General features: G+C 59.9%; 1 protein-coding gene across 5 annotated transcripts; it reads right to left on the bottom strand.

Annotated features, from left to right (window-relative positions):
* Positions 1–4938: 4938 nt before the first annotated feature.
* Positions 4939–22454, bottom strand: KLHL15 (kelch like family member 15). 5 transcript variants are annotated; one of them, XM_029079842.2, is made up of 5 exons: positions 22368–22452; positions 21933–22051; positions 19518–19561; positions 15648–16359; positions 4939–6178 (listed from the first exon to the last, which is right to left on the bottom strand). In XM_029079842.2, exons 4-5 carry the CDS (start codon positions 16350–16352, stop codon positions 5069–5071), a joined length of 1815 nt encoding a protein of 604 aa, XP_028935675.1. In that variant the 5' UTR covers positions 16353–16359; positions 19518–19561; positions 21933–22051; positions 22368–22452; the 3' UTR covers positions 4939–5068. The 5 variants fall into 5 exon arrangements, with proteins under 5 accessions (XP_028935675.1, XP_028935671.1, XP_028935676.1 ...); XM_029079838.2 differs by lacking the exon at positions 19518–19561; XM_029079843.2 differs by lacking the exons at positions 19518–19561; positions 21933–22051 and having other exon boundaries at positions 22368–22454.
* Positions 22455–22922: the final 468 nt, after the last annotated feature.

Raw genomic sequence — 22922 nt, 5'->3', positions numbered from 1 at the left:
CAGAGCGAGACGCCCGTCTCCTGTGTGACCTTGGACAAGTCACTTCCCTGGGCCTCAGTTCCCTCACCTGGAAAATGGGGATGGAGACTGTGAGCCCCGTGTGGACCGGGGACTTGGATCCAACCTAACTTCTATCATCTACCCCACCGATCACAACAGGGCTTGGCACACGGTAAGCGCTCAACTATTAACATCATCACTATAAATAATAACGATCCCCATTTGAAAGACTGTGAGTCCCATGTGGGACGGGGACCGTGTCCGACCTCTTCAGCTTCCTCCGTTCCTATTCACTGAGCGCTTACTGTGTGCAGGGCACTGTACGAGTCCAATTGGGCAAGAAACAGAGACCATCCCTACGCGACGAGGGGCTCACGGCCTAGAAGCGGGGAGACAGGTGTATCTACCCCAGTGCTCAGTACAGTGTCCGGCACCTACCGAGTACTTACCAAATACCAGAACACTGAAAAAACCACCGTAAACATTAACAATGGCACGCAAGGAATGTGTGAGTAATGGCGTGTCTGTAAGACCGCTTGACAACAAGGACGAAGGAATACGTTTAAAGATTAAAAATATTTTATTTACACTTTTCTCTATACACACTTTTTACATGTTCTCCCATTTCCAAACAGAAGAGACAACGTACGCGGGTCTGGACGCACTGAGCCCACGGCTTGCGACGATCCCCTGCCGAAGGGCGTCGAGGCTTCTCGAAACGGTTATAAAAGGCAAACCTTAAGTGAGTCTAAGGATTTCGTAACGGCCGGAGGATTGAGGGGAGACTAGCCCGAAACGTACGGAGGAGGTCAAGATGGTTTCCGAGAGACACGAGAGGCCCGAGGGAACGGCGCATTCCGTCTGGGTCGGAAAAAAAAAAAAAGTCTCCGGAACGCTCCTTTGGAAAACCACCCGCCTCCACCCCTGTGACGGTACGGGTAACGTGACCTGAAGAGAACCCCTTCGCCGGTGGAAAAAAATATTTCAAACGGCGTCCAGCATCATCCACAGACAGGAGCGGAGCCCACCCCCAAATCGTTGAATTTTTTTTTTTTTACCCCCTGGATACATTACTAGAGTTTGCAGGGAATGAATAAGAGTTGCATGGACGTAGACTGTGACCACCCCGCGCAAGAGAGACAGATATTGGGTCTGGTGATCCCGTACCAGCCCCCGGGGCTTTAGTACGGTGCTTGGCACCTGGTAGGCGCTCAATAAATACCCTCCGCTAACTACTTAGGGGTCTAAGACTATGACGACGCTCTAGGAATATACTCTTCAAGTCTATTTTCATTTTGACATTGCACTTGAGACGCACTCGGGCTCCTTTTCCGCGGCTTTCTTCGATTCCCGAAAAAGATCTTCTCCCTCCCGCCCACCCCGGCCCGCATCCCCCGGCCATCGACCCTAACCCAAAGATGCAAGTGCAACTCAAGATCCCTAAGAAATAGCACCAAAAATAAAGAACCCGAACGTCACCGTCGCGGCGGTGGGGAAATCGAGTCGAGCCGGGGGGCCTGGGCTTTAAAGACCGCGCTCTCACCCCCTGAGGGGTCGGGGGCCCGCCAGCCGGCGATCGCTCGGGAGTTCGTTCTCTCAACGCGTTTGACAGCGAAAAAAGAGACGGGTCGGCCGAGGCGAACGGAAACGTTTCGACCCACCTACCCTTCCTCCCGCCCCCCGAGCCCCGCTGAAAGTCTGCCGTTTTTAGATAGACCATCCCGAATCTCACTTCATTTATTATAAAATACTTCAAAGTGTAGTTTCTCAGAATCCGGATAGGAGCCCTCCACGGACTTCTTCCTCCATCCCTTTCCCGGACGCTAGATTCGTCGACTTCTTTTGCAGGTTTCACGAGATGCCGGTTTACGAAGACCTAAGAGGAGTTTAAAAAGCCGATCCCTGGGGGTTCTGCCCCGTCGGGGCCGGCAGAGCGTGGGGTTGGGGAACGGAGAAGAAAATCACGTCGCCTTCCCGTCGTGGCCCATCTCTGGCTTTCCCCAACGGTCGCCCTCTCCCGCCTCACTTTCCCTTCCACAAAAGCCAAACCGGCGGGACGGCTGTGCATCTGGAGAAGAAGGGGTTTTCCCTCAAGCCATCGCCACTCGTATCGTCGCCGAAAACCGAGAGATGAGGTGGCAAGGCACGGCGACGTTTCTGGGAAAGGACGGTTAGGAACTGTTGGGTTTCCTTTTTAAAAAGGGGTTCGGAATTTCCAACGCCGAGGAACGTGAAAATGCGTACAGAGAGCTTGACGGGGCTACCGTACGTTCACTTCGCTCATTCATCAGTTGGGAATCCAGACGGTGAATTTTTAAAAATACTCTTTTAAGGACAGGTAGGTCCTGGCAAAGAAACTGCCCACGAAATGGTGCGGGAAAAAATACACCCTAAGACCAACTGGTTGCAGGGGAGGGGCGGGGGAACGGCCCTAGCTTTGAACAAAAATAAATCTCTTTCAACCTGTAAATCGTATTTAAAAAAAGGGAATGTCCGCTAATTAGAGACTTAAACTCATCGGAAATGTCAGAAACGCCACAGCGTTCAGAGCCCCAGGCAAATCTCCAATACCTTTAAATCTCCCAACGACCCCAGCAAGGTCGAGTGAGGATTTCCCAGAAGGGCGAGTCTGACTGGCTTTACCCTTACGACTTCAATACGGAAGACCGAGCGCCTCGAAACTGAAGGTTTTTCCCAGCCCCTTCCTTCTCCACCCACCTCGGAACCACGGCCATCCTGAAAGCGGGCGAGGGTCACCCGGAACGCCGAGACCCCTCCCGGGGCCGCGGGGATGGGTCCGTCCGGCCCCGGGGAAGGGAGCGGCTCTTCGAGGGGAAAGACAGGGAGAGAGGGAGGAAGCGCGGCGTCAAGGAATTCGACTTACCGAGAATGTCTTCGGGATGGTCTCCTTTTGAGAAATCCCTTTCACGGGCGAAACCCGAGGCCCACCCTTGCCCGGCCTCCGGCTCGCGGCGACCGAGGGGCTCTTTCAACATCCCCCCGCCCCGACTTTCAGCCCCCGGTGACCCGGGTGGCCGGCGGCTAACTCCGTTGGTCGAAATGGAGGCCGGCCTCCTTTTCTCCCCCTCGGAAGCCTCGCCGCCCACCACCCCGTCGCTTCGTCACCCGATCCTCCCCGTTGGCCGCCGTCAACGACCGTCACTTACCTTGCCCGTCCGAGGCTCGCCCGTCCCGAGGCCCGACCTGCCCGAGACAACCGGACCCGACCCGGCCAGAATCATCTACATCCCCCCTCCCGCCGACGCTCCGGGATGAGACGACGGCATTTTCCGTCCTTACTTTCGGCCGTCCCGAGTGGCCGACGTCCGCCACCCCCGGGGGACGTTGGGGCGCGAACGGCTCCATTCGTGGACTCGGGGGAGGGGGGTGGGCACGGTTGGGGGGAGGGTCGTCGGCTACGGTACCCGACCGCCCGCTGCCCGTTGCGGGCGCGCGCCCGGTTTGGGTCCAACGCTGTTCTGAGCGCTGGGGTGGGTAGGTACAACTCGAGCAGGGCGGACACCGAACCCGGCCCGCCTGGGGGTCGGAGTCTAAAGCCCCGGCGCACCCGGGCCCGCCCCTTAACACATCCGGTCGAGACCGGCGGTCCGGGGGGCGCGGCGTGCTAGATGTGAGACCTGGCGGGAAGTGGGTTTTAAGCGTGGGGAAAGCACTAAAGGTTCACAGAGAGGCGACACCAAATATCCCAAGCTCCCGAGGTGCGACGGAAACAAAAGCCCTTGACGACCACGTGCAAACATTACAGTCCGGGACTCTGTCACACCGGACTCTCCCGCGCGCTCAGCGCGGTGACCCGCCCGCTATAAGCGCTCAATAAATACCATCGCTCGATCGGATCCGTTTCTTTCTCTTCCCTTACTTTCCCTAAGGGGAGAGGAGAGACGGTGGACAGAGCCCGGCGAGAAAATCTGGACCTCTGACGTCCGGCTCTTCCGACCGAGACCGAAGGTTGAGACCAGCCCGCTCCCCTTGGCTTACGGGGAACGCCTCGGCTGCCGTCGGGGCGAAGGACCGCGGGGTCCGACCTCCTCCGGAGAGGAAAACCCAAACGGCCGCTCTGGGGAATCTCGGGCCGAGACGCGTCCGAGTGACGGTCGGCGGACGCGGGACGGGATCGTTCCAAAGAGGGAAGGTGGTTCTCGGCTATGATATACATCGATATCTACTCCTAGGTAAAATAGAAAAACTGATTTCTCCTCGCGTCACCTACGGATCGTGAACGTCCGGGGTTCACGTGTTCCCGAATCGATCCACCTGTACCGAAGATAGGCTACGTTCTCGGACGCCCAACGAGGCCTCCCGTCACTCGCCCTTTTCTCTTTCTCTTTCCCCCCCAAATATCGACACACGAGAAGACGGTACCACCTCTCCGAGTCGACCGGTACGGCTGACGAACCGGGCGCTAGTTAAAAAGAGAGGATTCCGACCGCCCACAGAGAGACGCCCCGCAGACGTCTCTACGATCCGGAGATGGACGCGAGAGGGTACCCGTCCCTCTCGCACACGGCGTGGACAAGAAAAAGGCAGCGTGGGAATCGAGGCCGGGCTACGAAAACGAGAAAAAGGTCCACTTGGTAGAAAAAGGGCCGGTCTCCGCGTCCGTCGGCAGACCGCCGTACAGAAGCCCTGTCGGAAACCGCCGGACGGGGAGGCCCGACGGCATCGGGAAGAACGTCCACGCGTCCGGGCGGCCCGTCTCCCAGCCGGGTGGACGGACGTTCCCGCCCCCACCCCCTCCCCCCGAGGTGGCCCAAGCCGGCCGGACGGCCGGTTCCGGAAGGAGCTCATCGCGCGGCCTCCCCCGGCCTCGGACGGGGAAGAGGAGACGACGCGGCGCGGGGAGGTCCGCTCGGGCTCCCCCCCGCCCCGAGACCCTCCCCGCCGCCCGCCGCCCCCCCCCCCCCCAGCCCCGGACCGCCCGCGGCACCGAGACCACCGCTCTCCCCCGCCTCCCGTCGCCAACCGGGCGCTCTCCCCCGCGGGCCCAAGGAGGGGATTCTTCTGAGGTGGGGGAGGGGGGCGGGGGGCGAGGGAGCGGGGCGCGTCTTCAGTTGCAACGGCGGACGTGCTCCAGCACGTACTCGGGGAAGTGGAGGCTGCACACCTGCAGGCCGTCCAGCTTGCAGGGCATCCGGGGGTACTCGTCCTCCTTCCACTTGTTCTCCTCCGGGTCGAAGGTGAGGATGGAGTCGCTGTAGTGGCCGTTGTAGCAGAGGCCCCCGAGCACCATGATCTGCCTGTCCAGCACGGCCACCCCGTGGCCGCTGCGGCCGATGGGCATGGAGGCCAGGATGGTCCACTGGTCCGCGTCCGGGTCGTACACCTCCGTGGAGGGGCAGCCCTGGGACTCGAAGGAGGCCCTGAGGATGACGCAGACGCCGCCGAAGACGTACAGCTTCCCGTTGTGGGAGATCATCTTGTGGAAGCAGCGGGCGTAGTTCATCTTGCAGCGGTTCTCCCAGCAGGTGGTCACCACCTGGGTCCGCCGGGTCCGCTGCTCCACCGTCCCCTCCCGGCTGGGGTCGAAGACGCACACCTGCTTGGACGTGGAGGACGAGGTGATGCCCCCGGTGACGTACAGCTTCCCGCCGAGGACCGTCCCCTCGTGGCCGTACTTGTTGACCGGGTAGGGGTCGGCGAACTCCCACTTGTCCTCCAGGATGTCGTAGCGCTCCGTGGAGTAGAAGGTCTCGTCCCGGGTCCGCCCGGCCACCGCGTAGACGTGGCGGCCGATGACGCCCACGGCGAACTCCGAGCGGGGCACCGACATGTCGGCCATGCGCAGCCAGGCGTTCTGCCTGGGGTCGTAGCGGAACACCTTGGACGAGGCGTGGAACTCGCCGTCGGGCCCCAGCTCCTCGCCGCCCAGCAGGAACACGAAGTTGTTGACGATGGCCAGGCAGTCGGGGCGCAGGGGGACCTGCGGGCCCTCCAGCTCCCACCAGACCCGGGGTTTGTGCAGCAGGAGGATCTTGCTGTTGACCATGCTGTGACCGATCATGCCCCGGAAGACGGCCGTCTGCGGCTTGGCCGACCGGATGCGGCTGCTCTTGGTCTCCATCAGCGGCTGCCGGTGGACGCTGTGGAAGTAATTCAGCGCCTGCTCGACCTCGTGGCGGAGCTGCCGGGAGTATCTGTAAAACTCCGAGGTCTTAACCTGGGGGGGGGACAGTGAGAAACATTTACTCTCCGGCCGGAGGGGAGGGGCCCCGGACGACCCCCCGGCTCTACGGTCCCGGCGGGCGGCTCCCTCGGCCCTGGCTACCGTCTCTCCGCCGCCCCCCCTTCGGTCCCGGCCGCTGGCCCGCGCCCACGGGGCGCTCACCGTCCGCTCGGCGCTCTGCCCGGCGCCCGGGAGAGCGGCCCGCGACGGTCAACGGGCACGTCCCCCGCCCGCGGCGAGCCGGCCGGAGCGCCGTACGCAGCGCCCGCGGGTGGTCGCCGCCCGACCTCGCGCCGCGGGCGGGGAACGTGGCCGTCGACGGTCCGACGGGACCCTCCCGGCCGCCCGAGACGGCGCTCGGCGCGCGGCAGGTGAGCGCTCCGGAAATACGACCGGCCGGCTGGCCGGGAATCGGAAGGATGGGGGGGTCCGGGCCCGGCTCCGCCGCCCGTCTGCCGGGCGAGTCGCTTCGCTTCGCCGGGCCTCGGTTCCCTCATCCGGAAGACGGGGACGGAGACTCCGAGCCCCACGCGGGACGGGGGCGGGGTCCGACCCGACTCGCTCCTGTCCGCCCCAGGGTTTAGTACGGTGCCTGGCGCGCGGTAAGCGCTTAACCGGCACCACCGTCGGGATTATCCATCATCTTCGCTGTTATCATTCTTCCCGAGCGGAAACGTCCCCCGTCCGTGACCGCGGCTCCGGGGGCTCAGGGTCTTAAGACGGGGCAGAACCCTACCAAGCTGTCCCAAGCGCTCGGCCCGGTGCTCCCTACGCGCTCCACGGACGCCACCGGCTGACCGAAGAGACGGAGGGCTCCCGGCGGGCGGGGGTCGGGGCCGCTGACCCCGCTGGGCTCGCCGCACCCGGGGCTCACCGCACGGCGTCGGCGAAACCCCGGACGCCCCGGTCCGAACCCCGGATCGGAACCCCGCGTCCGTCACCGGGCGACGGAGAGACCGTCGTCCGGGCTATCTGGGATACGCCCCGGGTCGCGAGCTTCCCGCCCCGCTGGGGTTGGAGTCGCCTCTCCGACCCTCACCCCCAAATTCTCCGGCCGGGTGAGACTGCTCGATCAGGTGCTCGTTTCACGGCAGCGTGGCTCTGCCACTTGTCAGCTGTGTGACTGCGGGCGAGTCACTTCACTTCTCTGGGCCTCAGTTACCTCATCTGTAAAATGGGGCTGAAGACTGGGAGCCCCACGTGGGACAACCCGATTCCCCTGTGTCTACCCCATCGCTTAGATCAGTGCTCTGCACATAGTAAGCGCTTAACAAATAGCAACATTACAGCGACCCGCTGCTCGTCCTGCCCTGTATTTCTACGGCTCCTATTACGTGAGAACTAAATCATGAACAGATGCCCCCTTCTTCTTCCTCCCACCTGTAAACTACTCCGGGGCCCGTCTCCCCAGCGAAACCGGAGAGTTCCTGCGGGCCCGGGTCACCGACGCTCGCCATCTTACTCTCCCACGGGCTCAGGACAGCGCCCGACACCCAACGGGCCCTCGAGAAATGCTACTTACCGGCCAAACGACCTACTGCCCCCCACTCTTGCCCAACAGGGGCGTTACCGGGCAGCGTGACCCAGTGGAAAGATCCCATGAGCGGGTGTCAGGGGACCCGGGTCCCGATCCCGGCGCCGCCGCCTGCCTACTGGGTGACCTTGGGCAGGTCACTCGATCTCTCGGTGCCTCCATTTCCTCCAAGGTAAAATGGGGATTCGATACCTAGTGGCCTAGAGGCCCGTCAACGGGCAGGGACCGTCTCTATCCGTTGCCGAATTGTCCATTCCAAGCGCTTAGTGCAGTGCTCTGCACATAGTAAGCGCCCAGTAGATACTAGTGAATGAATGAAAGAGCCCGGGCCTGGGAGTCAGGCGACCTGGGTTCTAAGCCCGGCTCTGCCGCCCGCTCGGCCGACAGCTCGCAGGGCGACCGGAGGGCGAATCGCTTCACTTCTCTGCGCCTCAGTCTCCTCGACCGTAAAATGGGGATTCACTCCTCCATTCTCTCCCTCCTCTTTACCACCGTGAGCCTCCACGTGGGACGGGGACCGTGTCCGACCTAATCCACCTAGCCCAGCGCTTTGAACAGCGTACGACACCCGGTAGGCGTTTAACGGGTACCGTAAAGCAAATGAAAACACACAAGCAACAAACAATGCCTATTTTCCCCCACCTCTCCCCTGCTGACCGAGGCAGCGAGTCGCACGGGGAGACTCTCTCCTCTGACTGCCGTGAGCCCCGCGCTCAGCACAGTGCTTGGCACACGCTCGGCCCATACCAAATACCACGATTATCATTACCACTCCTCCATTTAAAATGGACAGTGGCCTACGTGGACATAAATACCTGTCGGTTTTGCGGACGATTCCTCATCCCTTACGGGGAGGATGGGGGAAAGAAGATTCAAAATTACCTCATTTGGGAAGAACAGGGAGGCCCTGGCGGAAACAAAATAAAACGCTACCTTGGGAGAAATGATTTCATTTTATTTTACGTATTTTTTTTTTTTTGCACCCTTCAAGGAGTAATCTGCCTCTGAAAGGCGGCCCGGACTTGGAACGCTTTCTGGCTGACGTTCTCAATTGCGTCGGGATTCCAACGGGCGACCACCGAGGGAACGCGACTCTAAAAAGCGAGCGCTATAATCCCCCTCCCCAGATGATGCCGTTAGGAGGGTTATTTTCACGCCGGGTCGGTGATCCCTCCCGTTGACTCCGATAGGGACGCTACGTGAAAAACCTGAATCGTCGTCTAAAAATGTTCGACGCAGGGAACGAAGCACGAGAGCAGAACGGTACCGGCGAACGTCCCGCCCTTCCCGCGAGCCGGGGAGACGGAGTCGAATCCCCCGATACGCCCAACTGCTTTTTCCAACGGGCCGCCCTCTCTCCTTGAACTTCCGAACCGACCTCCTGACCGGCCGGCCCTCCCTCCCGGAGAGTCGCGTGGAATAAAGCGACGCCTTCGACCATCGGGACGGTGATCGGCCCTACCGGCGAGGGGGCCATCTCACCTGTATTTAGGGAAAAGTGAAATGCCGGTTAGCGCACGTACTTGCCAGGCCCGCTGTGGGCAAATGTAAGAGCCTCTCGCCGTGGCGTCAAGCGGGCAGAGGGTAGGCTCGCGTCGGAGAGGACGCCCTAACGCCCAATTCGCCGCTGACGATTGGCCAAGAGAGCAGGGAACGGCTTTTTTAACGAGGCGGTGTGGAAATCCACATCCAGTTCAGCCCCACCAGATGGACGCCTGGATCTCCCCCTCACCAACGCAAGAAGCCAGGACACGAGACAAGGAAGCGTCTTCGGCGAGGAAGGGAAGACGTCACGGCACATTTGGAAACTCCCAATTTGGGTGCCTTCAGACGCGAAGCTCCCTACGGGCAGGGAACGTGTCTGCCGATCCCGTTCTCCCCCAAGCACTCAGGACAGCGCTCCGCACGCAGTAAACGCTCAATAAATACCACTGATTGATCGGGGAAGCCGGCTGAAATCAGCGGGGCTTAGGAGCGCTCGCTGGGTGAGAGCACCGTTCTAAGAGGTTGGGAGAGAACCACGGAACAATAAACGGACACATCCCCCGCCCACGACGCCCCCGCAGTTTAGCGGAAGAGAAAACCATGGAAGCCGGTTGGTGAGGCCTTGATTTCAGCGGGACGTACGTCTGAACGACTTACGAATCCGAGTACAACCGTCCGCGTGAACCACCGGTCCACCGGAAAACGTTACTTTTCGCCTTTCGATCAGCTCCTAAAATTGGCGCCCAGACTCTGAGGGTTTGTCGCCTCGAGTCAGAGACTCGCCTCGGGATGCCGGGGAGGGAAAGCCCACTGAAAAATGGCCGAGACTCAACGGCACCAGCGGGTCCTCTCGCCCTCGGCGAGCTCCATCTCCTTCAGTGCCGCTGCAGCTCCGTCGCACGATGGGAAAGCGATTGTTTCACCCCTAACTCCACGGCCCCATTGGCCGCCCCCCGTCCACGCTCCCGCCTGGGAGACAGGACCCCGATTCTAAACTCAGAAGCGCCCGGCTTCCCGACTCTTCGATTCCGGCGTGAAGCCGTCGCTGGGGCTCCATCTGGTCTGTCGACATCTTCCCCGCTCGGATCGAAGCGCTGAATTCGACAGCGCCGTGCCTAAAGGGCCCCCGTCGGTCCCTCCGTCCACGGCGTTCCTCGAGCGCCTGCTCTCCGCGAAGCGCCGAACCAAGCCCTCGGGAGGGGTCCGCCGAGTTCACTGGGTCGCCGTGCCCTTCGACGGGCAACGTGAGGGCTTGCTTCTTCAAGCGGCGCGGCTCATGTGGCAAGAGCCCGGGCTTGGGAGTCAGAGGTCCTGGGTTCTGACCCCGGCTCCGGCACCCGTCAGCCGGGTGACTTTGGGCAAGTCACTTCACTTCTCTGGGCCTCAGTTCCCTCATCTGGAAAATGGGGATGAAGACGTGGGACAACCTGACGACCTTGTATCTACCCCAGAGCTTAGAACAGTGCTTGGCACATAGTAAGCGCTTAACAAATACCATCCTTATTATTATTATTATCATTAAGTGATTCAATGGAGAGGCAGCGTGGCCCAGTGGACAGAACACGGGCCTGGCAGTCGGGTGGACCTGGGTTCTAATGCCGGCTCCGCCACCCGTCGGCTGTGTGACCGTGGGCGAGCCGCTTCGCTTCTCTGGGCGTCGGTTCCCTCATCTGTAAAACGGGGATTAAGACGGTGAGCCCCACGTGGGACACAGCACCCAGTAAGCACTTAAATATTATCATCATTATTGTTGCTATTATTGTTAATACCTGAAAATCAACAAGCTCTTCAGCTTCAGTGAATCAGACCACGGACCTCTGGTGACTACATACCCCGGGCCTGTTGTGTACCCTAGGCATCATACCATCTTTGACCTAAAGAAATGTATCCCCGTGCCCCACACGGGGCTCACGAACGGTCCCCGTTTTCCGGATGAGGTAACCGAGGCACAGAGAAAGGGAGTGACTTGTCCAAGGTCACACAGCAGACGAGGGGCGGAGCCGGGATTAGATCCCGGGTCCTTCCGACTCCCGGGCCCGGGCTCAACACTAGGCCAGGCTGCTTCGACGACTCTTAGAGAAGACGGTGAGGGAAGCTAGACCGTGAGCTCTTCGTGGGCAGGGAACGTCACTATTACTGCGTTTTTCTTTCCTAAGCGCTTAGCACAGTGCTCTGCACTCAGTAAATACGACCGGATGAATCCGAGGGGCAGAGTCCAGGGGCGAAGGCGGAGAGAGAAAGAGAGTGAGCCGACCGCATTCCCATCTGGTAAGTCCCAGAAGAAGAGATAAGCCAACGGCACGTGCCAGACACAGAAGTTCCGAGCTATTTAAAGGAAGAGACGTCTACGAGATGTCTGTTTTTCTCGCGCTCTCCTCCGCACACGGACGGTCCACCGTGGATCTCAAGTTTCCGAGGCCCTGCCCTGTCCGAACGCGCTCAATTTCCCGCGCGGCTAGGCGGGCCGTGGCGGGCCGGGAAGGATTCTTTACCACGGGGGAGAACGCGGCTCTTTTACGCCGAGGTTTAAAGCGAGGTGAGAACCGGACAAATTGCAGCATGTTTCCTCTGAAGTTTGATTACAAAGTGTTCTGGGCCACCGCTTGCTCGGGACGCTGGGCTCCCCACGTAATTTGAGAACCCTAGCTAGGACATTCTGAAGACTGTGTGAGAAAGGAAAAACAAATCTTGTGGATTCCTGGGTTATCTTTGGTCTACTGTCCTTTATCTTTCAGTTTAGCTTCTTTTTCTGGCGACGAAAACCTCATTTTCTCGCTCCTGGGGGGAAAGGGAGTAGCAGTGATTCTCCTAATGCTTCTTTTTCCCCTCTCCCTCTCTCGATTCGATTCAGGCGTATCTAGCGAGCGCTTACTGTGTGCAGAGCACTGTACTGAGCGCTTGGGCGAGTACAACAACCAACAGACACATCCCCTGCCCGCGATGAGCTCACAGTCTAGAGGGGGAGACAATTCTCTCCTCCTCTCCCTCTCGCCATCTCAGAACTGGTCGGTGCCAGTTGGCTTCCCAGATCGGCGTTGGCAACGGTGGGCCTTCGCTCTTTCCCAGGTGAGGGATCTTCTCCCGTTTTCTTCTTTAAAGCGGTCCGCCACCTTGCCCCCCTCCCGTCTCACCTCCCCGCTCTCCTACGACGACCCAGTCCGCCCGCTTCGCTCCTCTAACGTCGACCGACGCACGGTGTCGCCGACCCCTCGCCCGCACCTGGCCCAGAACGCCCTCTCCCTCCACGTCCGCCGGGCGACTTCTCTCCCCGGCTTCACGGCCTTATTAAAATCGCCTCTCCTCCAAGAGGCCTTCCCCAGCTGAACCCTAATTTCCTCTAATTCCTCCCCCGGTCTGCACTGCCCGGGCACTCGGGCGCGTGTCCTTTATTCGCCTCACCCTCGGCCCCGCAGCGCTCACGTACGGACAGGGAAGCAGCGCGGCTTAACGGGAAGAGCCCGGCCTCGGGGCTCAGAGGTCGTGGGTTCCAGTCCCGGCTCCTCCGCTTGTCTGCTGCGTGGCCTCGGGCCAGTCACCTCACTTCTCTGTCCCTCGGTTACCTCATCTGGAAAATGGGGATGAAGACCGTGAGCCCCATCTGGGACCACCTGCTCACCTTCTATCTATCCCAGCGCTTAGAACGGTGCTTGGCACGTGGTAAGCGCTTAACAAATACCATCGATATTACTATTATATGTGATTCATTTACACTTGAGACTCTAAGGTCCTTGAAGGCAGGGAACCTATCTACCGATTCTGTTTTGGTATACTCCCTAGTGCTCAGTACAACGCTCTGCACGCAGGAAGCGCTCAGTACGTATGATTAACGTGCTCTCCCAAGGGTTTAGTGTCGGGCTCTGCACGCGCTGAACGCTCAGTAAAAATGCAGGATTATAGTGTGCTCTCCTCAGGCTTCAGTACAGTGCTCCGCGTACAATGAAGTGCTCGGTAAGTACAACCGAGTGGCTAACGTATAAAATTCTTCTCCACATTCCTAGTTTGTCAGTTTAGAGCGCAGAGCACATCCATACCAACTTTTTCCTCCCAAGACTATCGATAAAATTGTTTTTTCCCCCACCCTACTCCTAAAAAAGCTGCTCAAGCGGAAGGTCCTGTGGGTCGGTCGCTGGACTCTCCACTGAGACCGCCAACCGGTTAACTCGCCCGATGAATAACGCCGGTCACAATATAATCGTGGACTGAGGTTTCACGAAAGGCACAAAAGAACCGAGCAAGATGACTTTCGGCCCCTGGGACCCCCAGCCCTTCCTTTAACGATGGCATCTGTTAAGCGCTTACTACGGGCCGAGCACCGCTCTAGGCACTGGGGAAGATACAGGGTGATCAGGTTGGATGCACCCCGTGGGGCTCCCGGTCTTAACCCCCCTTTCCCAGACGAGGGAACCGGGGCCCGGAGAAGTGATGCGTGCCCTGCTTCGGGTCACAGGGCCGACAAGTGGCGGCGTTAGAATCAGAACCCAGGTCCTTCTGACTCCCAGGCCCGGGCTCTAGCCGTTGGGCCACGCTGCTTATTTGGGACCAGACCGAGCCCAGAACAAAGAGCCTTTCACGCGAGCCATCGATTATTTATTTAGGATTTATTTACTGAGCACTTTCTGTGGGCAGAGTGCTACGCAGAGGACAACACAAGAGGAACAGCAGACACGTCCCCCGCCCTGAAGGAGCGTACGGCCTGCCACGCTGAAATCCCGCCCGCCTGGACAATTCCATCCGCCATCCGACCGACGACGCTCCGCCTCAGGGTGAAACTGCGTTTTAATCTTAACGGTGGGAGATGATTTGCGCTGACTATGACCTAGACCCCCAAACTTTAGCCACGAGGAAGAGATGCATTCTCAGAACAGGCCCGGATTCTAACTTTCGGTCAGGGGAGAAAACCGCCGGGGGCCGGATCAGGATTACGGAGTGGCTTGGGTCACTTCTTCTCTTCAAACCACTCTTTTGGGATCTTCCATCACCGCGACGGCGCTAGCCAGGAGGATTTACCGAGTGCCGGCCTTCCGACGCCCAGGCCCGCGCCCCATCCGCTACGCCGTGAAGACGGGCGGTGTCCGCGTGGCAGGCATTTACCCCTACCCCGCTCCTCTGGAGGAGGAAGTTTGGGAAAGAGGGTTCCGGAGAAATCGCGAGATGACGCAGTTGTCAGAAGGCTGGAAACCCTGAGTGACCTACAGGTAACCAGCAATTGACGCTGCATCCTCTGAGTCAAATTGATTCTGCATCTGCACACGGGGGTCACCGGGCTACTGGAACCCAAACCACCACTAGCGCGGGATTTTCAACCGGAATGGGAAAAATCTCGCTGACGGGATCATCTCCGCCACGATTCTCAGCCTTCTACCCGACTGTCCAGTCTCAAACGCCGGCCCCAGAGCGCTCAGGTACGTCTCTGTAATTTATTTATTCGTACCGATGTCCGCTTCCTCCCCCCGCCAGAGACCGTCAGCTCGCTGGGGGTAGGGAACGTGTCTGTTTACTGCTGTACGGTGCTCTCCCAAGCGCTTAGTACAGTCCTCGCCACACAGAGAGCTCTCAATGAAAACGAATGAATGAAACGGGGGGGCAAAAACTGGCATGTATTCGGGGTTTTTCTGCCTAAGAAGAGAGGGTAAACACCTCGACACAAATCTGATCTTTTCTTAGCCTTCTACCCAACTGTCTAGTTTCAAGGGGGGGGGGGGGGTGGGTGAAACTGATACCTAATCGTTTTTACTGGATAAGGAGTGAACGCAAACAACTAAAGACGTATCCGGCCTCCTCTCGGCCTTCTACCCAACTGTCTAACTTCAAACGGGGAGGACAAAAGCTGAGACCCGTTCGTTTTACGGGGTAGGAAGTGAGGGCGAACACATATCTGATCTCCTCTTAGCCTTCTACCCAGTGGTCCGGTTTGAAACGAGGGGGAAAAACCGCTAGGAATTCGGGGTTTTTTCCGGGGAGAAAGGAGAGCCTAGACACCTCGACACGTATCTTGGCTTCCTCGCGAGGCTCTGGACGTCAAGGGGGCGGAGGGGACCGCTCACGGGGGATCCAAACAGCCGGCCCAGTGAGACGAGAGCGCTCTGAGGAAGAGATCCAAGACCAGACGGGGCCGCGACCGGGCTGAGTTGGGCTTCTCGGGCCGCCGGCGCCGAGCGCGACCGGGCCTCCCCGGGCGCACCTACCTGGTCCCTCCTCCGCCGCGCTCCGCCGGGACAACGCGACGCCGGCCCGCTGTCGGGATCGAGCGTCTCCGACGGGTCCCGGGGCCTATTCGCTTCCTCTCTGGGATCCTGACGGGCCGGGAGCTGCGGGGCGGGGGGCCGGGGGGGGTCGGGGGGGGAGGGAGGAGGGGAAGGAGCGGACGGGAATCTTACCTATTCGAAGGCAAACGCTGCCCTAGCTAAGTGATGAGTCCTGCCTATGGCTTTCAAAAGCACCAACCTTCTCAAACACACTGGCCGGGGTCATCAGACAGAAGCGGACGTTCCGGATGATGGCGTCCGTGTGCCGCCAGCGCCGGCGGTCATGCCTCAGCCAGGCCTGGACGGCCTCGTACAGTTCGATCTCGGGGAACCGGCTCAGCCGGTCGTTGTCCAGGTAGGCCGTGAGCTTCTCGAAGCTCAGGTAGGCCAGGAAGTCCGGGCGGGCCATGAGGGGCACGAAGTTGTCGAGGAGGAAGGCGTCCAGCTTCTCGCGGACCCCCTCCACGCTGACCCCGAAGTCGTCCAGCAGCCGCATGATCTCGGCGCAGTTCTCCAGGCCCATCTTGGCCAGGAGGAAGGAGCAGCAGAACTTGACCACCTCGAGGAGCTGGACGTACATGGCGGCCTGCAGGATCTCGTGCACCGTGGCCATGCTCAGCTCGATGGTCCCGTAGTACATGAACTGCAGGACGTGGCTGAAGCCCGGGGCCGTCAGCCCCTTCAGGTGGATCTTGTCCTGGTCCCGCTCCCGCATGTCCGCCGTGAACATGATCCGGAAATAGTCGCTCTGCGTGGCCAGGAGGGCTTTGTGGGCCTGGAACTCGTGGTCCTCGATGACCAGCGTCACGTCCAGCAGCAGGCCCTCCTCGTACAGCGCCCTGAAGCCCGCAGAGACGCTGGTGTCGTGGAGGGAGGAACTGAATCCTTCCACGTCCCCTGCCATGAATCACCTGGGGAGGAGGGGAGAGGGGGGCGGCGGCGGAAGAGAAGAAAGAACAAAACAAAACGACGGCGTCCGTTAAGCGCCTGCTATGCGCCAGGCGCTCTTCGGAGCGCCGATAAGAACGACCGTATCTGTTAAGAGCTTACCGGGTGCCCGGCCCTCTTCTAAGCGCGGGGGGAGATACGAGGTCGTCGGGTTGGCCCGGGCGGGGCTCCCGGTCCCGGTCCCCATTTTCCCGGCGAGGTCGCCGAGGCCCGGAGAAGCGAAGCGGCCCGCCCCAGGTCGCGCGGCGGACAGGCGGCGGAGCCGGGATGAGAACCCACGGCCTCCGCCTCCCAGGCCCGGCCTCTTCCCACCGGGCCCCGCCGCAACCGAGTTGCCGCCGGGGCCTCCTCTAATTCAAGCCGGCGGGCTTTCCACCTCCCCCACGTTAACCTCCGGGGGACTGAACGATCTTTAAATTTAGCTTAAGACGCTCGACCGTCGCGGTCCCCGGGGACCCGCTAAGTCTCCGTCCCGGCCCATTCGAGCCCTTTAGATCCACTGCCGTTGGGAAGAAACCTTCACCTTCGAATAACGGAGGCGAATGAAAAACTTCGCCGTACCCCCAGGGAACCAATACGTAAAAAAAAACGGGACAGTTTTACAACCACCATCTTTTCTGCCGTCAAATCAACCGGAGATGGGGCGGGGGGGAGAAAAAAGGGTTCCGGAGTCGGGATGGAACCGACCCGAAAACGGAAGTGTGATTTAAGCCGGGGAAATCGGCCCGATAAAGACCGTCTCAGACAGGACTGTGATCTTTCGGCCTAACGGGCTTGAGGGCCGTCGATTTCGCTTAGCTTGGGCGAGGACGTTTTTACGCGAAACCTGAACCGAGGCGGGAAGTGTGGGAAAGGATTCCTCGCGTGGCTGATTTTAACAGCTGTTCTCGGGATCGGGGCAGTTTGGAACCGTCCTGACATCTGGCAGAAAATACGCCCGGCCTAACGCGTCCACGTGACCTCGATCGTGGCCTGGTGGCTGGAGCCCGGGCCTGGGAGTCAGAAGGTCCTGGGTTCTAATCCCCCCCTCCGCCGCGTGTCAGCTGTGTGACCTCGGCCGAGTCACTTCACTTCTCTGGGCCTCAGTGACCTCATCTGGAAAATGGGGATGACTACTGTGAGCGTCACGGGGGACGGGGACTGTGTCCAACCCGACTAACTTGTACGTACCCCAGCACTCAGAACAGTGCCTGGCACGGACATAAATTCTAATGATTCTCGGGGCTGAGAAGACAATATCCCGGAGCAGAGGCTCTTCCACATGGGAGGGGAGATTCCTGTTTCGGAGAGGGGGTACCGGACTCTCCCAAATGCTTAGTACAGTGCTCCGTACCCAGCAGCCGCTCAGTAAATACGACCGACTGAATGAACTAGAGATACTTATCGAAATGGAAAAATGGTGGGACGGTTGGACGTGACCCCAGTGACACCATTTTACCTCCGGAAGACGACTCTGTATCATCACGGTCGTCAGCACCTGGGAGAACGCGTGGGAATACACCTTGGAATCAATCAGCGGTATTTACTGAGCGCTTATTATGCGCAGGGCACTGTACTGAGCACTTGGGAGAGTATAATGCAAGGGGCTCCGCAGCCCTGTTCCCTTCCCAGAATGAGCTTTCGGTCTAGAGGGCTTACGAGATCGTCTTGGAAGACGAAATCAAAGAACGGCGACACCCGTCAGCCAGGGAAGACTCCCCGGATCCTGGAAATCGCTCCTTAGGAACTGCGAACTGTGGGGATGAGGGGAAGAACTCCTCAGCACCGGGAGTCGGGGAGCCTGGAAAGGATCCCGATTCCGCCGCTTCATTTCAGTCATATTTACTGTGTGCAGGGCGCTGTACTAAGCGCCTGGGAGAGAAGCGGCGTGGCTCGGTGGATGGAGCCCGGGCCTGGGAGGGACAAGGACCTGGGTTCTAATCCCGGCCCGGCCACTTGTCTGCTGCGTGATCCGGTAGGTCACTTCTCCGCGCCTCAGTTCCCTCGTCTGTAAAATGGGGATTCAGACGGTGAGCCCCACGTAGGACAGGGACCGTGTCCAACCTGATTAACCCGGATTCATGCGATCGGATTTATTGAGCGCTTACGGTGTGTGGAGAACTACACCAAGCGTTTGGGAAAGTACAAGTGGACAATAAGCAGACACACCCCAGCGCTCAGAACGGTGCCTGGCACACAGTAAGCACTTCCGGGTACCGTCATTATTCTTTTGATTGTTATAATGCGACAATGAACGGACACATTCCCTGCCCACGAAGAGCTAACGGTCTAGAGTCTCCCTGTGCCCTTGGGCAAGTCACTCAGTCAATCGAATCTGTTGAGCGCTTACAGTGCTCAATACATTTAGAAGACTCAATTTTTTATTTGTAAATGGTATCCGGTAAGCCCTCAAGGGCCGCCGCTGAACGGCGGCGCCCATCACCTTCAGAAATCGGCTCCAGGAAGACTACAGAAACCTCCCCGGGGGAACCGGATCGAGAAACGGTCCGGCCTAGCGGACAGAGCAAGAGCCCGCGGGGCGGGAGGACCTGAGTTCATTCAGTCGTATTTACTGAGCGCTTACTGTGTGCAAAGCACTGTACTAAGCGCTTGGGAGAGTACGATCTAACCACGGACACATTCCTGCCCAGAGACTTGTCTAGTCCAGACACGACGCTCGTCTGTCGCGTGACCTTGGGCAACTCACTTCATTCGTCTGTGCCTCCGTTACCTCCTTTCTCTGCCCGTGACCTCATCTGTACGATGGGGACTGAGACGACGAGCTCCACGTGAACAGTGTCCGACCTGATTAGCTTCTATCTCACCCCAGCGCTTAGTACAGTGTCTGTCACATCTCCCAGCTCGTTATGGCAGGGAGCGTGTCTGCTAATTCCGCTGTACTCTACTCTCCCGAGTGCTTAATACAGTACTCCGCACGTAATAAGCGCTCGATAAATACCATGGATTGAGCAAAGCACTTAACAAATACCATTCCAAAAAAAAAAAAAAAAACCCCAAAAAACTGATCGCCAATTGTGTGCTCCGGTGAAAATGGAGAAAATCATTTCATAATCGCCTCCGTACCCCAAGGATAAAAGTCAATTTCACATTTTCGGTCGTGCCTTTCCGAGCCGATACGCACCTTCCGTGTGGAACCGCTACCTGCCGTGAGTGGATTTTTGGAGCCTATGATTCAGGAAAACGACATTCAAAAATGACACCACAGACTAGACGGTGAATTTCTCCAACTATTCCTTGAGCTTCCAAACTCAAATGGAAAGTTTATTACTCGGAATTTTTAATACAGGCAGATCGGAACCCGAAAAAAAAAAAAAGGGTCTCCCTCCTTCGCGTCTCTCTCCCTCACGGCTCGGTTTTCTGTCGAAATCCCGCAGACAGAAAGCAGTACCTCGCGTCCTTTTACGTCGACTGCACTAACACCCCGTAGACGTCGACGATTCGACGCCGTCCTAGCGTCGCTGAATAAGAGATTCCGCGATATTTCCAATCGGGGCCTATTCTGGCCTCCGTGACCTCGTTTCCCTCCCTCCTCTTATATCACATTTTCCAACGGGTGCGTGCGGGGGGAGGGAGGGGTGGCTCGCAGCTCCAGTTTCTCCCGGGACGGCTGAACCCCGCCGAAACCTGCCGGCCGCCGGGACTCGGCAGAGCCCCGTCCGGGAGAAGGTGGGAAGGAGGAGGTGGACCCCTTGCCAGGCCCCCGGCAAGAGCCAAGAGGGATCCCATCTCTCCACGGGCGACAAATCATCTCACGGGCCCTTCATCCTGGGCGACAAGACGACTACGAACGCTATCGATGCTGGACGCGGAGCACGGCACTGAACCCTTGGGAGGGGAGAAGAGATATGGCGGACACGGCCGATCTGTCCATTCCAAGCGCTTAGTACAGTGCTCTGCGCCCAGTAAGCGCTCAATAAATCCTTTTGAATGAATGAACGAATGAATCCCTACCCTCGAGGAGCTTAAATCACGTCTCACGGCGGACGGGCCTTTCGACTCACCGGCAGGGTAATCGACGAAGGCTAAAACTGACCGGGACGTCTTATACGTCGCCGCAAGGACAGGAGAGGTCCGACGTATCAAGCCACGTGCGCCTTCGGTCACTCCCCGCGGGTCGATTAATCGTATTTATTCCTCTGCGCGGAACACTGCGCTAAGAGCTCGGGAAGAGGACGGTGTAAAGGAGGTGGTAAACGCCTTTCCCGCCCAGGAGGAGCTTACCGATCTGAGGGCGAAATCGGCCCTTTCACCGACTCAAAGCCAAAAGCGAAAACTACTCTTCTCGGGGCCGCTTGTCCTCTAGCCCTCACCTTTCGCCCTCCAGGGATGTCGGTCCCGAAAAGGCAACCGGCCAGTCAGTAAATGGCATTTATTGAGCGCTCAGGAGAGTACAACGTAACGTAACAGCCGCGCTCCCCGCCCGCGACGAGCTTCCACTCGAGAGGCCACGAAACACGGCCAGTATACATCTAAAGGCTGGCAATCTTTGGGAGCCTTCTCCTCCTTAAATAAAATCACGTAGGTTGTCTGCCGTGCGTGTTTTTTTTAAAAGCATTTTAAAAAATCGATCAATAGGAGGCTGGGTAAGAAGGAACCGTGACGGCGGAGCTACGGCCGAAGCAAAAACCAACTTCCTTTCGTCAAAAGGAAACCCGCCTTCCCGGTTCGGGGCCGGAACCCGAGGCTGGCGATTCGAGCCGGTCCTCCGCCAAAATCCCCCAACGTTCCTAGACCCGGGGGCCGATTTTATTTCTCGTCAACCCAGCCCGGCGTTTAGCGGAGCGCACCTGGACAGGTGCCCCGGGGGAAGCAGCACGGCCCGGTGGATGGGGCCCGCGGGCCTGGGAGACAGAGGGACCTGGGTTCGAGTCCCGGCTCTGGCCGCCCGTCTGCTGCGTGACCTCGGGCGAGTCGCTCTGCTTCCCTGTGCCCGTTACCTCATTGGCAAAAAGGGGAGCGGGTCCAACCCGCTTTAACTTGGATCTGCCCTAGCGTTCAGAACAGCGCTCGACACGCAGTACGCACTCCGCGCACGGCAAGCGCCCGATCGGTTTCCCTGACGCTGTCGGGCTGGCTGCGAGCGGGGCACCACCTCTGTTGAACGGTACTCTCCCGAGAGCTTAGCACAGTGCTCTGCACGCCGTAAGCCCTCTATAAATGCCACCGACGATGAGCTCCTAGTGGGAGGCGGACGTGTCTGCCAACTCTGTTGTTCTGGCCTCTCCCGAGCGCTTGGTAGAGTGTTCCGCGCCCAGTAAGCGCTCAATAAATAGCACCGATGATGCACGCCCCCGTTGGGAGGGGGGGTCGTCTACCGGCTGTCGCGCTCTACCCTCCCTAGTGCCCGGTACAGCGCTCCTCACACGGCGAGTGCTCGAGATACCGCCGCCGATGGGCTCGTGGGGGGGGCGGAGGTTGCGTCCGCCAACCCCGCTGCACCGCGTCCTCCCCGGCGCTTAGGAGGGTGCCCCGCCCGCAGCGAGCGCTCGGGAAACACGGTGACGACGCGCTCGTCGAGGGTGGGAGACGGGCCTACCGGCTCTGTGGCGCCGCACCCACGGCTTTCGGTCGCGGGTTCAAATCCCGGCTCTGCCGCTCGTCAGCTCTGTGACTCTGGGCGGGTCGCTTCACTTCTCGGGGCCTCGGTTCCCTCGACTGTAAAATGGGGATGAAGACGGTGAGGCCCACGGGGGACGACTCGATGACCTTGTAATCTCCCCGGCGCTGAGAACGGTGCTTTGCACGTAGTAAGCGCTTAACAAATGCCTTCGTAGTCTATATATCGTCGTCCCACCCTCCCGAGCGCTCGGGACGGCGCTCGGCCCGCACGGCGGGCTCGGTGAATGCCGCCGACCGATGAAGGGGGTGGGTGGCTCCGTCGAAACGGGGGGCCACGACCCCGAAGGGGGTGGTGGGGAGGAGGGGCGCCCCGGGGCGGGGGGGGGTCCGGCGCGCGCGGCGGGGTACCCACCTTAGGGGCCCGGGCCCGGCCCCTAGCGGACGGGAGCCCGCGCCGGGAGAAGCGCCATGGGGCCCGGCTCGGCGGCGGGCGGGGGGTCCGGCGGGGGCTACGGGCGGGGCCGCCGGGGCCCGCGGTCCGGCCGGGCGGAGCTGCCCCCGGGGCCCGGCGGACGGCCCTCCGGCCCGGCCCGGGCCGGCATCGGGGACGACGGACGACGGACGACGGACGGACGGCCTGCGGCGGCTACCCCGGCGGCGGCGGGACCTGTTCTGCGGAGAGACGGGATCGGGTCAGCGGTCCCGGGGGCGGGGGACGAACCTCAACGGCCGGAGGCCGCCGAGCTCCCGGTGGGCCGGGGATGGCCGCTATTTAGTGCCGTATCGTCCTCTCCCAAGCGCTTAGGACGGGGCTGTGCACACAGGCAGCGCTCAAGAAATGGACGGATCGACCGGGGCCCGGGGGGGGGGACGGTAGGTTGAGGGGAGGAGGCGGGGACCCAAGGACCGGGGAGGGAGAGGGCGATTCATGCATTCAATCGTATTTATTGAGCGCTTCCTGGGCGCC

Source organism: Ornithorhynchus anatinus, chromosome 15, assembly GCF_004115215.2.
Source record: "Ornithorhynchus anatinus isolate Pmale09 chromosome 15, mOrnAna1.pri.v4, whole genome shotgun sequence".
NCBI classification, from domain to species: domain Eukaryota; kingdom Metazoa; phylum Chordata; class Mammalia; order Monotremata; family Ornithorhynchidae; genus Ornithorhynchus; species Ornithorhynchus anatinus.
This window is presented reverse-complemented; position numbering and strand designations above follow the sequence as displayed.

Bases quoted from the DNA above. Each gene is read 5' to 3' on its own strand.
- KLHL15 (XM_029079843.2), bottom strand. From the start codon at position 16,352: ATGGCAGGGGACGTGGAAGGATTCAGTTCCTCCCTCCACGACACCAGC. The intron at 6,179-15,647 runs GTTGGTGCTTTT...TCCCCCCCCCAG, and splicing joins CGGCCAGTGTGTTTGAGAAG to GTTAAGACCTCGGAGTTTTA.